At 40.3% G+C, this 14320-nt stretch overlaps 1 protein-coding gene across 1 annotated transcript; it reads right to left on the bottom strand.

Moving 5' to 3' along the window:
• Positions 1 to 9468: 9468 nt before the first annotated feature.
• LOC107778182 (putative serine/threonine-protein kinase PBL23) lies at positions 9469 to 12454 on the bottom strand. Its single transcript, XM_016598387.2, has 5 exons — positions 11994 to 12454; positions 10967 to 11148; positions 10682 to 10871; positions 10163 to 10554; positions 9469 to 10015 (listed from the first exon to the last, which is right to left on the bottom strand). Exons 1-5 carry the CDS (start codon positions 12154 to 12156, stop codon positions 9701 to 9703), a joined length of 1242 nt encoding a protein of 413 aa, XP_016453873.1. The 5' UTR covers positions 12157 to 12454; the 3' UTR covers positions 9469 to 9700.
• Positions 12455 to 14320: the final 1866 nt, after the last annotated feature.

Raw genomic sequence — 14320 nt, 5'->3', positions numbered from 1 at the left:
GTTGAATGGGTATTCATATTTTATAACTTTTGTCGGGTTCCGAGATGTGGGCCTCACACGCAATTTTTGAGTTAAATTTTGGGTTTTTTGTTGAAAAATCTGTATTTTCATATGAAATTAATTCTTATAATTTGTATTGACTGAATCGAATTAATTGTGACCATATTTGAGCCGATTGGAGTCGAAAAATCGAGAAAAATGCATTCTTATTGACTTATTAAGCTTGGCTTGAGATAAGTGACTTGTCTAACCCCGTGTGGGGGAAATCCCCTTAGGATTTGATACTGTTGTAACATTCTACGAGCTAAATTTGGAAATAGCGGTTCTTGTTGAGTAGTCTTCTTTTAAATTCTTTAACTGAGCTGCCTTAGCATACGTAGTGATCATGTTTAGACTAGTATCACATGTCTACATGCCTTAACTCTTACGTACAATATATGCAACATGCTTAGCTGAATTATCTGTTTTCCTCGATTTGATTTAAATCTTTAACTGTAAGATTTCCATCTGAAAATTTATTGTTCCTCAGACTACTTGCTGCGTATTTACTTTTGGGACTACGAGGAGGTTCCTCGGGAGATCCCCCTGTACTACATATTTACTTTTGGGACTACGTGGTGGTTCCTCGGGAGATTCCCCTCTACTGCATATTTACTTTTGGGACTACGAGGCGGTTCCTCGGGAGATCCCCCGTATTGTAGATTTACTTTTGGGACTACGAGGCGGTACTTCGGGAGTGCCCCTGTTGTTTACCTCTATTTACTATGCAAATATTTTCTGAAACTTCTTATTGTTTAAATCCTCAGTCATTTCAAAAATATTATTATATCTTCTGCCTTACTTTACTCTTAAACTAGTAGGGCCCTGACTTGACCTCGTCACTACTCTACCGAGATTAGGCTTGGAACTTACTGGGTACCGCTGTGGTGTACTCATACTATACTTCTGCATATCTTTTTGTGCAGATCCAGGTACTTCTTATCAGACCATGTATCAGTGAACTAGCTGTACACATAGACTTCAAGGTACATCTGCCAGCATCCGCAGACCTTAGAGTCCCCCTCTATCCTTATTATGTTGTCTTCCTGATTTCTCTTTAGACTATGATGTATTGAGACACATAGAATAAATTCTTAGAAGCTTGTGACTTATTTCTACCGGGTTTGTGGAGTTGAAATTATTGGATTGCAGTTTTATATTTATTTCATATGTTGAGAATTTGGCTTCAGATTTATTTTATGTATTTCCGCAAATATTGTTAGGCTTACCTAGTCTTAGAGACTAAGTGCCATCACGACATCCTACGGAGGGCGAATTTGAGGTCGTGACAAGTTGGTATTAGAGCTCTAGGTTTATAGGTGTTAAGAGTCACAAGCAGGTTTAGTAGAGTCTCGCGCATCGGTATGAAGACGTATGTACTTATCTTCGGGAGGCTATGTAACTGTTAGGAAAATGTTCACTTCTTTGATTCCTTATCGTGCGCATTTGTTGACTTCAAAAATCTAAACTCTTGTCTTTCTATTCACTCACAGATGGTACGGACACGCACAACTAGATCCAATGATCAGACACCCACGCCCCCTGTTGGAGTCGCAAGAGGCTGGGGCCGGGGCAAAGATCGAGCCAGAGGCCAAGGAAGACCACGTGGTGTAGCCAGAGCACCTGCACGAGCTGCTGTAATAGAGCCACCAGTAGCTCCAGTTGGAGAGCAGGCACCTGAGACACCTGTTACTACTCCTGCACTTCAGGAGACTCTTGCTCAGTTTTTGAGCATGTTTGGCACTCTAGCTCAGGCATGTTTAATTCCACTTGCTCCTGCCACATCTCAGGTCGGGGGAGGAGCACAGACTCCCGCCGCCCGTACCTCAGAGCCACGGGCCCAGGTTGACCATGCTCCAGAGGTTATACCAGTGCATCCAGTTGTCCCAGTTCGGCCCGAGGCTAGGGCGGTAGTTTCGGAGGGGGAGCAGTTCTGGCTCGAGAGGTATAAGAAGTATCACCCTCCTACTTTCAGCGGTTTGGCTTCAGAGGATGCTCAGGTTTTTCTTGAAGAATGTCACTGCATCCTCCGTACAATGGGTATTGTAGATTCAAGTGGGGTTTCTTTCATGACATTCCAGCTTAGAGGAGCGACCTACCAGTGGTGGCGGGCATACGAGTTGGATAGTCCAGCTGAGGCAGCTTCACTCACTTTGACTCAGTTTTCGGATATGTTCTTGAGGGAATATGTTCCTCAAAAGTCTTAGAGATGCATGGTGCACAGAATTTGAGCAGTTGCGCCAGGGTTCTATGACCGTGTTAGAGCATGCGGTCCGATTCAGTGATTTGGCTAGGCATGCACCTGTTTTGGTTGCTACTGTTCGAGAGCGGGTTTGTCGATTTATTGAGGGGACCCACCCTAGTATCAGATTCAGTATGGCCCGAGAGCTGGAGATGGACATCGTATACCATCAGGTGGTGTCAATTGTTAGGAGATTGGAGGGTATGCGGATCCGCGAGAGAGAAGAGAGAGAAGCAAAGAGACCTCGAGATTCTGACACGTATAACAGTTCTCATGCCCCAGCTATAGCTCGTCAGGGTAGGGGTTATGGGAGTCGCCATGTTCATTCAGCAATTCCAGCCGCCAGCAGTACTCCGGCCACTCTTACGCCCCAGGATCCCTATTACGCACCGCTGGTGTTTAGTGTACTCCTATACGGGGTACTTTCAGCAGTCAGTCTAGTCGATCAGGCCCGAGCCAGTCACAACAACCACGTCCTCCGAGAGCTTGTTTTGAGTGTGGTGACACTCGTCATATAGTGGGGGATTTCCCCAGAATTAGGAGGGGTGCGCCTCAACAGATCTCTCAGGCCCAACCTATTCCACAGGGCCCTTAGGCTTCTCAGGCCATGGTTACTGCACCAGTTGCCACTCCACCTGCACAGCCAGCTAGAGGTGGAGGTCGGACAGGTAGAGGTTGTCCTTGAGAGGGAGGCTAGGCCAGATATTATGCCCTTCCTGCTAGGATGGAGGCAGTTGCATCCGATTCTGTTATCACAGGTATTGTTCCGGTCTGTCACAGAGATGCATCAGTCTTATTTGATCCATACTCCACTTATTCTTATGTGTCATCTTATTTTGCCCCGTATTTGGGCGTATTCCGTGATTCTTTAAGTTCTTCTATTTATGTATCTACATTCGTGGGTGAATCTATTATTGTTGACCGCGTGTATCGGGCGTGTTTGATTGTTATCAGTGGTTTTGAGACCAGAGCTGATTTATTATTGCTCAGTATAGTGGATTTTGATATTATTTTGGGCATGGACTGGTTGTCTCCCTATCACGCTATCCTTGATTGTCATTCCAAGACAGTGACGTTGGCTATGCTAGGTCTATCACAGCTAGAGTGGATAGGTACCTTGGATCATGTTCCTAGCAGGGTTGTTTCATTTTTTAAAGCTCAGCGAATGATTGAGAAGGGGTGTGATGCATATCTGGCCTATGTGAGAGATGTTAGTGTTGATACTCTTACCGTGGAGTCAATTCTGGTGGTAAGGGATTTTCCAGATGTATTCCCAGCGGATCTTTCGCTTATGCCACCCGACATGGATATTAACTTTGGCATTGATTTGTTACCGGGCAGTCAACCCATTTCTATTCCACCATATCGTATGGCCCCAGCAGAATTGAAAGAATTAAAAGATCAGTTACAGGAGCTGCTTGATAAGGGTTTTGTTCGGCCCAGTGTATCGCCTTGGGGGTGCTCTTGTCTTATTTGTGAAGAAAAATGATGGATCTATGCGGATGTGTATTGATTACCGCCAGTTGAACTAGGTTACGGTGAAGAACATGTATCAATTGTCACGTATTGATGACCTATTTGATCAGCTTCAAGGTGGCAGGATGTTCTCTAAAATTGACTTACGTTCAGGCTATCATTAGTTGAAGATTCAGGAGCCAGATATTCCGAAGGCTGCTTACGAGTTCCTTGTGATGTCTTTTGGGCTGACCAACGCCCCAACAATATTTATGCATGTGATGAATAATGTATTTCACCCCTATCTCGATTCTTTTGTTATTGTTTTTATTGATGACATTCTGGTGTACTCCCGGAGTCGGGAAGATCATGAGCAACACCTAAGAACCGTGCTTCAGACTTTGAGAGAAAAGAAGTTATATGCAATATTTTCAAAGTGTGAATTCTGGCTAGATTTAGTGGCATTCTTGGGTCATATAGTTTCATACGAAGGGATACAGGTAGATCCGAAAAAGATTGAGGCAGTGCAGAGTTGGTCCAGATCGTCCTCAGCTATGGAGATCCAAAGTTTCCTTGGTTTGGCAGGGTATTATCGCCGATTTGTAGAGGGTTTCTCTTCTATTGCAGCACCTATGACCAAATTGACCAAGAAGGGTGCTCCGTTCAGGTGGACCTAGGAATGTGAGGAGAGCTTTCAAAGCTCAAGACAACTTTGACTACAACCCCAGTATTGGTGTTGCCTACAGGTTCGGGGTCTTATACTGTGCATTGTGATGCATCGCGTATTGGTCTTGCCGCAGTGTTGATACAAGACGGTAGGGTGATTGCCTATGCGTCCAGACAGTTAAAGGTACATGAGAAGATTTATCATGTCCACGACTTTGAGTTAGCAGCTATTGTTCATGCTTTAAAGATTTGTCAGCATTATTTGTACGGTGCCCATTGTGAGGTTTATAACGATCACCGAAGTCTACATCATATGTTTAAACAGAAGGATCTTAATTTGTAGCAGCGAAGGAAGTTGGAGTTGCTTAAGGATTATGATATCACCATTCTCTATCATCCCGGGAAGGCCGGTGTGGTGGTCGATGCCTTGAGTCATAAGGCAGAGAGTTTGAGCAGTTTAACATACTTATCGATAGCAGAAAGGCCTTTAGCCTTGGATGTTCAGGCCTTGGCCAACCAGTTTGTTAGATTGGATGTTTTCGAGCCGAGCCGAGTTTTGGCTTGTGTTATTTCTCAGCTCTTTATGATCATATCAGAGAGCATCAATATGATGACCCCCATCTGCTTGTCCTTAAAGATACAGTTCAGCATGGTGATGCTAAGGAATTCACTATTGGAGATGACAGTGTATTACGGGTGTAGGGTAGGCTTTGTATTCCCAATGTAGATGGTTTGCGTGAGTTGATTCTCCAAGAGGCTCACGGTTCGCGGTACTCCATTCATCCGGGTGTTGCAAAGATGTATCAAGACTTGAGATAACACTATTGGTTGAGGCGGATGAAGAAAGACATAATGGAATATGTAGCTTGGTGCCTAAATTGCCAGCAAGTGAAGTACGAGGACCAGAGACCAGGCAGATTACTTCAGATGCTAGAAATTCTAGAGTGGAAATATGAGCGAATTACTATGGATTTTGTTGTTGGACTTCCACAAACGCAGAAGAAGTTCGATGCTTTTTGGGTGATTGTGGATAGGCTCACTAAGTCGGCGCATTTTATTCCAGTTGGTACTACTTATTCTTCGGAGTGGTTAGCGGAGATCTATATCCGCGGGATTATTCACCTTCATGGTGTGCCAATGTCCATCATTTCAGATCAGGGCACACAATTTACATCACAGTTTTTGAGAGCAGTGCAACGAGATTTAGGCACATAAGTTCAGTTGAGTACAATATTTCACCCTCAGACGGACGGACAGTCCGAGCGCACTTTTCAAATATTGGAAGATATGTTACGTGCTTGTGTTATAGATTTCGGGGGTTCTTGGGATCAGTTTCTGCCGCTAGCAGAGTTTGCTCACAACAACAACTATCAATAGAGCATTCAAATGGCTCAATACGAGGCTTCATATGGGAGACGATATCGATCTCCGGTGGGTTGGTTTGAGCCGAGTGAGGCTAGGCAATTGGGTACTGACTTGGTTCAGGATGCATTGGAAAAGGTCAAAGTGATTCAGGATCGTTTCCGCACGGTGCAATCGAGGCAGAAGAGTTATGCTGACTGGAAGGTTCGTGATTTTGCTAATATGACGGGAGAAAAGGTACTACTCAAAATTTCGTCTATGAAGGGTGTGTTGAGGTTCGAGAAGAAGGTCAAGTTGAGCCCTCGGTATATTGGGCCTTTTGAGATACTTCAGAGGATTGGAGATGTGGCTTATAAACTTGCATTGCCGCCTAGTTTATCAGGTGTTCATCTAGTATTTCATGTATCCATGCTCCGGAAGTAGGTCGGGGATCCGTCTTATGTTTTGGATTTCAGCACAGTGCAGTTCGATGATAATTTGACTTATGATGTGGAGCCGGTGGTCATTTTAGACCGGCAGGTTTGAAAGTTGAGATCAAAGAACATAACTTCAGTAAAGGTACAGTGGAGAGGCCATCCATTCGGGGAAGCTACCTGGGAGATTGAGCGGGAGATGCGGAGCTAATATCTACACCTATTTGAGACTCCATGTATGATTCTAAACCCGTTCGAGGATGACGTTTGCTTAAGAGCGGGAGAATGTAACGATCCGGCCAGTTGTTTTGAGTATTACAGACCCGATCACCCATTTACTGCTCAATTGATGCTTTACAGTTATTTTATGACTTACCGGGTTAGTTGGTTCGGGATCGGAAGGATTCCGGAGTGAATTGAGACACTTAGAGCCCGTTTGGACATAAAATTTGATGGAAAATTTTTCCAAAAAAAATTCACTTTTTTCAAAATTAGCGTTTGTTCATAAAATTTCCAATTTTCACTTGAAGATGCATTTTGAAAATTTTTGAAAATTTTAAAAACTGTAAAAAGTTATTTTTCAAAATTTTCACTCAAATCACTCACAAAACTTCAAAAACAACTCAAATTGAAATTTATGTCCAAACACAACTCTAAATTTCAAATACCATTTTCACTTGAAAATATTTTCATCATTTTTTCGAATTTTATAATTCTTATGTCCAAACGCCTACTTAGTCTTATAATTGAAAACTTAAGTTGGAAAAGTTGACCAGATGTTGACTTATGTGTAAACGGCCCCGGATTTGAATTTTGATGGTTCCGTTAGCTCCGTTGACTGATTTTGGACTTAGTAACATGTCCGAATTGTGATTTAGAGGTCTGTAGTGGAATTAGGCTTGAAATGGAGAAAGTTGAATTTTTGGAAAGTTTGACAGGGGAGTTGACTTGTTGATATCTGGGTCGGAATCCGATCTGGAAATTTGAATAGGTTTGTTATGTCGTTTATGACTTGTGTGCAAAATTTGAGGTCAATCAGACTTGATTTGATAGGTTTTGGCATCGAATGTAGAAGTTAGAATTTCTAAGTTTTATTAAGCTTAAATTGGAGTATGATTCGTGGTTTTAACTTTGTTTGATATGATTTGAAGTTTCGACTAAGTTCGTATGATGTTTTAGGACTTGTTGGTATATTTAGTTGAGGTCCCGGGGGCCTCGGGTGAGTTTCGAATGGTTAAACGGACCAAATTTGGACTTGGAGTAGTTCTGGAATATTTTCAGTTTTGGTGCAATCGCACCTGCGATGGAAATGGTCGCAGGTGCGCGACCGCAAAAGCGACAAAATGGTCACAGATGCGTCCTGGACTAGGAAGGGCAGTGGCCGCAGATGCGCACTCCTTACCGCAGAAGCGGAGTCGCACATGCGGCTTCGCGATCGCAGAAGCGAAAAAGGGAAGGATCAAGCCTCATAGCAGAAGCGGACTACTATCCACAGAAGCACCTCAGACCGAAGAAGCGTGAAGGCCCTCACATCTGTGAGACCGCAGATGCGGCTAAGTGCATCGCATATGCGAAAAATGCTTGGGCAGAATATAAATGAAGGGTCGAGAGTTTTTCTCATATTTGGACTTTCAAGCATGGTTTTGGGGCGATTTTCAGAGAGAATTCACGGAAAAACTTGAGGTAAGTCACTTGTGATCATTGTTAGTCCATAATATTGGACTATCATTGAGTATTTCGACTAGATTACATATTTTTGAGGTGAAATTAGAGAATTTGGGCCTAGGGATTTCAAAATAAGAATTTGAGATTTGGAGGTCGAGTTGATGTTAGAATTTGGTAAAATTAGTATGGTTGGACTCGTGGTTGAATGAGCGTTCATATTTTGTAATTTTTATCGGGTTCCAATACATGGGCCCCACGAGTAATTTTTGAGTTAAATTTTGGGTTTTTTGTTGAAAAATATGTATTTTCATATGGAATTAATTCCTATAATTTGTATTGACTGAATCGAATTAATTGTGACTAGATTCGAGCTGATCGGAGTTGAAAAATCGAGGGAAAGGCATTCTTATTGACTGATTGAGCTTGGCTTGAGGTAAGTGACTTGTCAAACCTTGTGTGGGGGGGAATCACCTTAGGATTTGATACCGTTGTAACATTATGTGATATGTGAGCGTCGTGTACGCGAGGTGACGAGTGCGTACACTGGCTAAATTTGGCAATATCGGTTCTTGTTGAGTAGTCATCTTTTAAATTCTTTAACTGAGCTGTCTTAGCATATGTAGTGATCATGTTTAGCCTAGTATCACATGTCTACATGCCTTAACTCTTACGTGCAATATGTGCAACATGCTTAGCTGAATTACCTACTTTCCTAAAATTGATTTAAATCTTTAACTGTAAGATTTCTTGCTTAAAATTTGTTGTTCCTCAGACTACCTGTTGTATATTTACTTTTGGGATTACGAGGCGGTTCCTCGGGAGATCCCCCTGTACTGCATATTTACTTTTGGGACTGCGAGGCGGTTCCTCAAAAGATCCCTCGTACTATAGATTTACTTTTGGGACTACGAGGTGGTACCTCGGGAGTGCCCATGTTATTTACATCTATTTACTGTGCTGATATTTTCTGAAACTTATTATTGTTTAAATCCTCAGTCATTTCAAAAATATTATTATATCTTTTGCCTTATTTATTATTATTTCCAGTAGGGCTTGACATGACCTTGTCACTACTCTACCGAAGTTAGGCTTGGCACTTACTGGGTACCATTGTGGTGTACTCATACTATGCTTTTTCACATCTTTTTGTGCAGATTCAGGTACTTCCTATCAGACCAGGTATCAGTGAACTAGTTGTACACGGAGACTTCAAGGTATATCTGCCAACGTTCTCAGACCTCGGAGTCCCCCTCTATCCTTATTATGTTGTCTTCCTAATTTTTCTTTAGACTCTGATGTATTGAGACGCTCAGAATAAATTCTTTGAAGCTTGTGACTTATTTCTATCAGGTTTGATGAGTTGAAATTATTGGATTGTAGTTTTATATTTATTTCATATGTTGAGAATTTTGCTTCAGTTTTATTTTATGTATTTCAGCAAAAATTGTTAGGCTTACCTAGTCTTAGAGATTAGGTGCCATCACGACATCCTACGGAGGGTGAATTTGGGGTCGTGACAATACAAGAGATCAAATTCTAAAGTTTAGGCAATTCATTTTTGATAATGAAGATCATGACGTACTGTGATGATCATCAATATGATCAAGTGGGAGATGACCTGATTGCTGAGGAACACCTGAATTGTATTGAAAATAGGCTTCCTATTTTGTTTCCAAAGGGGAATGTTGCACATATATGAAGGATTTAACTTATACACTGACAATATAAAGAATTTTTACAGTATCTGTGTAATTTGATGACCTATATATAAGAAAATCTATGGACATTCATATTGACAACACTACATAAAATCAGAGAAACACTTAGACTACAAATGTTCGGTGATGGGGAAATGCTTTTAGAATCTTTCTCTAATACAGTGAGCTTTATTACTTTCAATACGTTCAACATGACTTGTAATAGTTTGCAATGCAGGTGGGGATTTGAAAGTGTCTTCTGATGCAGCCTCTTCCTTCTCATGTTTCTTGATACTAGATATATACTCTAAAGCAGTCACTACATCGCTGATTAGAGGCCGCGTACTCGCGTCCTCTTGCAGGCACATTGCTGCAACTGTTAGAGCTTGATACAGTGCCTTCGTCGGATAGTTCTTTCCCAGCAACGGATCTGCCATTAAGTGTAACTTCTTCTTGTCATTGATCAACGGTCGTGCCTGTCCATCAATTTGTCAAATAAATATAGGCTCCTAATTGCTAAATTAGTATTCACTCATTTCAGTTTATATGACTGTGTTTGACTAGGTACAATAAAATGAAACAGATGGAGTATTTGTTGTTTAGCGACATTGCTTAAAACATACCCACTTGACGAGGTTCTGTTCTTCACTTGGTCTGGAGCTGTCAATGACTCTTCTTCCTGTGATTATTTCTAAAAAGACTACCCCAAAACTATAAACATCCGACTTAACGGTCAATTTACCTGTGCAAGCATAATCAGGTGCACAGTAACCATAGGTTCCCATGACCCTGGTGGAGACATGAGTCCTGCCACTAGTTGGACCTAGCTTGGCAAGTCCAAAATCAGAAAGTTTTGGATTAAAGTTCTCATCTAAAAGTATGTTGGAGGCTTTAAAGTCTCGATAAATCACCGGAGGATTAGCTTTTTCATGTAAGTATGCAAGTCCTTTTGCTGCTCCTATTGTAATTTTCATCCTCATATCCCAATCAAGAGGCTTATTATCTGCACCAAGTTCTGCCAAATAACGGGTAATTTCAATAAAGGCAACTATCAAACTCGAGATCATGTTATTGACGCTATAATATTGTAAATCACATTAACTAAGTATTACAATTAATGAGGGTTGGATACGAATGCATACCAAGAAGGTGACCTTCTAATGAACCATTTGGCATGAATTCGTAAACTAATATTCTCTGATCACCATCTGAACAATATCCTATCAAATTGACAAGGTTGGGATGACGGAGAAGACTCAACAGCAGGACCTCCACAAGGAACTCTTTAGTTCCTTGGAAACCATTCCTGTCAAGTTGCTTCACAGCAACATTCTAAACAACATGAAAAGAATAGAATAATAGTTAACCTTATTTTTATTTTTGAGTTGAATAAAGCTAATCAAATTAAAGAAATATGAGAAGAATACCATATTCTTGCTTTTAATATAGCCCTTGTACACTTTACCAAAACCACCAGAACCAAGCAAACATTCACAGTCAAAGTTTTGAGTTGCAAGACACAACTCACGGAATGTGAAAGCCTGAGCTGCAATGTTTCCCTTTCCAAATTTTTCTATTTCTGAAGCTATGTATCTCCTTCTGCTGCTATCTGAATATTTAGCACAATCAGAAAAAAACAATCACTCAATGATTAGTAACATTAATACTCGATTTTCATTTAGTCATTCCCAAAGTTTCAGCCAAAAAAATAATGAACATCAAATCGTGCGGAAAAAAGTAGAAGGGGGCCATCAAACCGATGATATTAGGGAAGAGGGTTAAAGATACTCCCTTCTTATACATAATAACTAAAGTTTACCCTTCATTATACTTTGTGGCATTCATACTCTTGTCATTAGCAAATTGTTATATTCGCTTAGTCAAAAGTAGACGAACAAATTTGAACCTTCTTCGCGAAGTATTTTGACTAGTGGAATCTATCAAATCCATGCTAAAGCTCCGTAAAAGTCAAGTACTTAGCTAATGGCAAGGGCATGAATAACTTATAACAGAGAATAAAATTAAGATATTTCGTATAGTGAAAGGTAAATTTGAATATTTTCCCATAATATAATAACGATGTCACTAATGTGTCAAATGAAAGGATCAATGTTTTTTGACATGTGGGTTAACTGGTTATTCATGTCAATTCCCATTTTAATGTATTGTGGTTCATTTTCAAGTCAATTATTTTTAGTCGATTCCGAATATAGAAAACAGAGGAAGTCCTTTAATTGACCAGAAAATTCTAATGACCAACCGGTGTACTAAGTTCCCGCTATACGCGAGTTCGGAGGTGAGCCAGATCATAAGGGTTCGGCTCGAATCCGTAACCTGCAGGGCATTAACTTTACAGGTTACGCCAAGGCTCTCCTACTCACCAGAAAATACTATCATGGAAAATTGCAATTGCTTGAGATTAAGAGAGATGAGAGAAAAGGGCAGACCAATTACCAGTTTTAAGAGAAATGTTGGCAAATTGTGCTGGAGATTTGGTGTCTTTGTATTGTTGAATAATGCTATTTTCCAAAGAGGAATTATGAATGTTGTCCTCCACCGGCATGCAACATGAAAAATAATTCATCCATCCTCTTTTTGCTAATCTACCTAATATCATATCTTAGGCACAATTCCTCAAAATCATCAATAATATATTCTGGAATTTTGTCTCAAAATATATATAATATGACCTTATAATAATTGTTTGATAATTTATTGATGATATTTTGAGAGATGATTCTAATACCAACAAACTCATAAAATCTATTTATCAATTCAACAGGAAAATAGGAACATTTTGATGCCAAAAATAGTTCCTAATTTTCCCGTCTAAGGTGAACCGTGCGCTGACGGTCACCGGAGAAAGAAACCTAAGAGAAAGACTATTGTCTCTTAAGTCTTTTTTTCTCGTTGCAATACAAGAATGTACCCCTTTTTCGCCATCGTATACCTTTACATATTTTTTCTAGAGAAATAAATTTATTTCTCTGTTCTTTCTTTAAACCAAAACATTTGTTTTGCTTCCTCCGTTTTTAAACCCAACAATTTTGGGCACAAAATAAAATACATTTTAGGGGTGACCAAGGTCGAACGGCCAATAATAGGTCAAAGAATAAGGTGGTTATAATTTGCATCTTCTTACAAATAATATTGCATAAAGTTATACGAGAATTTACGTATTATTAATCCGTAAGAGTGATCAAGTTGATTGAGCAGAAGATACCACCGTATGTGTATCAATATCACAATGTATAACAAATTGCACCTCAAGTGCCCAATATCAAATTTGCCAGAGAAACCAAATAATAACAGAATTTCACAATAAGGAGCCCTCGGCTCAACCACAATGTATAGAAAGTCTCAACAATAACAACCGAAATAATAACTCAATAGAATGATATTTCACAACTTAACACTTTGCCTCAATAGGAATCACGACCTTTGCAACTCAATACCAATTTCAACAACAAGATATTCCAAGAATAACAATTTCAAGTAAAGAATTCAATAGTTAAATAGTGAATAAGGAATAAAGGAAACAAGAACTTCAACTAAACATGTAGAGCAATTAACAAGTAAGAGATAAGAAAAGTAGACATATTAAATTAGACTAAAAATGATGACTATAACATAGTAAGGCAAACTCAATTAAGGCGTGGAAGGGATCTACATAGCTAAAATCGAAAATTTTCACGTTTAGCCCGTGTACATACTCGTCACCTTGCGTACACGGCTTTCACGTATCACAATTTTTACAAACAACACCAAATCCTAAGGGGTAATTCCCCCATACAAGGTTAGGCAAGCCACTTATCTCAAATCACGCTAACTCAATCAACTAGAAGGCCTTTCCCTCGATTATCCAACTCTGAATGGTTCGAATCTAGCCAAAACAATTTCATACTATAAATATAACTATAGGAAACTAATTCAAACAATGAAATTACGATCTTTGCGAAGAATTGAAAAGTCGACCCAAAAAGTCGACCCAGGCCCACATCTCGGAATCCGACCAAAAGTATAAAATCCGAACACCCATTCGATATCGAGTCCAACCATACAAGAATTATTCAAATCTGACCTCAATTAACCTTTCAAATCCTTAATTTTTAGCCTACAAAGTTTTTACTATTTTCCCCCAATTTTCTAACCCAAATCCCTAATTAGATGATAAAAATAATAATAGATTCGTGTAATTTAACCAAAATCGAATTAGGAATTCTTATCTCAAGGTTCTCTATGAGAATCTCCCAAAACTTTGCCTTACACTGATCTCTCTGAGTCCAAAATATGAAATATGAAATAAACCATCGATTTTGAAACTTAAGTCTGCTGCCCAGTGATTCCTTCTTCGTAAATGCGAAAAATGCCTCGCGTTCGCGAAGCACAAAAATATTACTACCCGGATTTCCTCTTACGCGAACGCGAGCATCCACTCGCGAACGTGATGACAAAAATCCCCAAGCTTCGTGATCGCGAAGCCCTTCTTGCGAACGTGTAGACCAAAGGCGTGAGTCCCACCCCAAACTGCCTTTTCTCTTTGCGAACACGGATCCCAGTCCGCGATCACAGTGCACAAAGTCCCAACCCTTCGCAAATGCGTGGCTTTCTTCGCGAACGCGAAGGGTAAATCTCGAGAAATCCCTGAAGACTCTACGCGAATGTGGAAACACCTTCGCGAACGCGTAGAAGGAAACCATAACTCAGAAAAAATAGAACTTTAGCAATACCTTAAGGTTCCGAAATGCGCCGAACAAGGTCACAATTACACTCGAGGCCCC

The sequence above is a fragment of the Nicotiana tabacum genome, chromosome 21 (genome assembly GCF_000715075.1).
Source record: "Nicotiana tabacum cultivar K326 chromosome 21, ASM71507v2, whole genome shotgun sequence".
In the NCBI taxonomy this organism is placed as follows: Eukaryota; Viridiplantae; Streptophyta; class Magnoliopsida; order Solanales; family Solanaceae; genus Nicotiana; species Nicotiana tabacum.
This window is presented reverse-complemented; position numbering and strand designations above follow the sequence as displayed.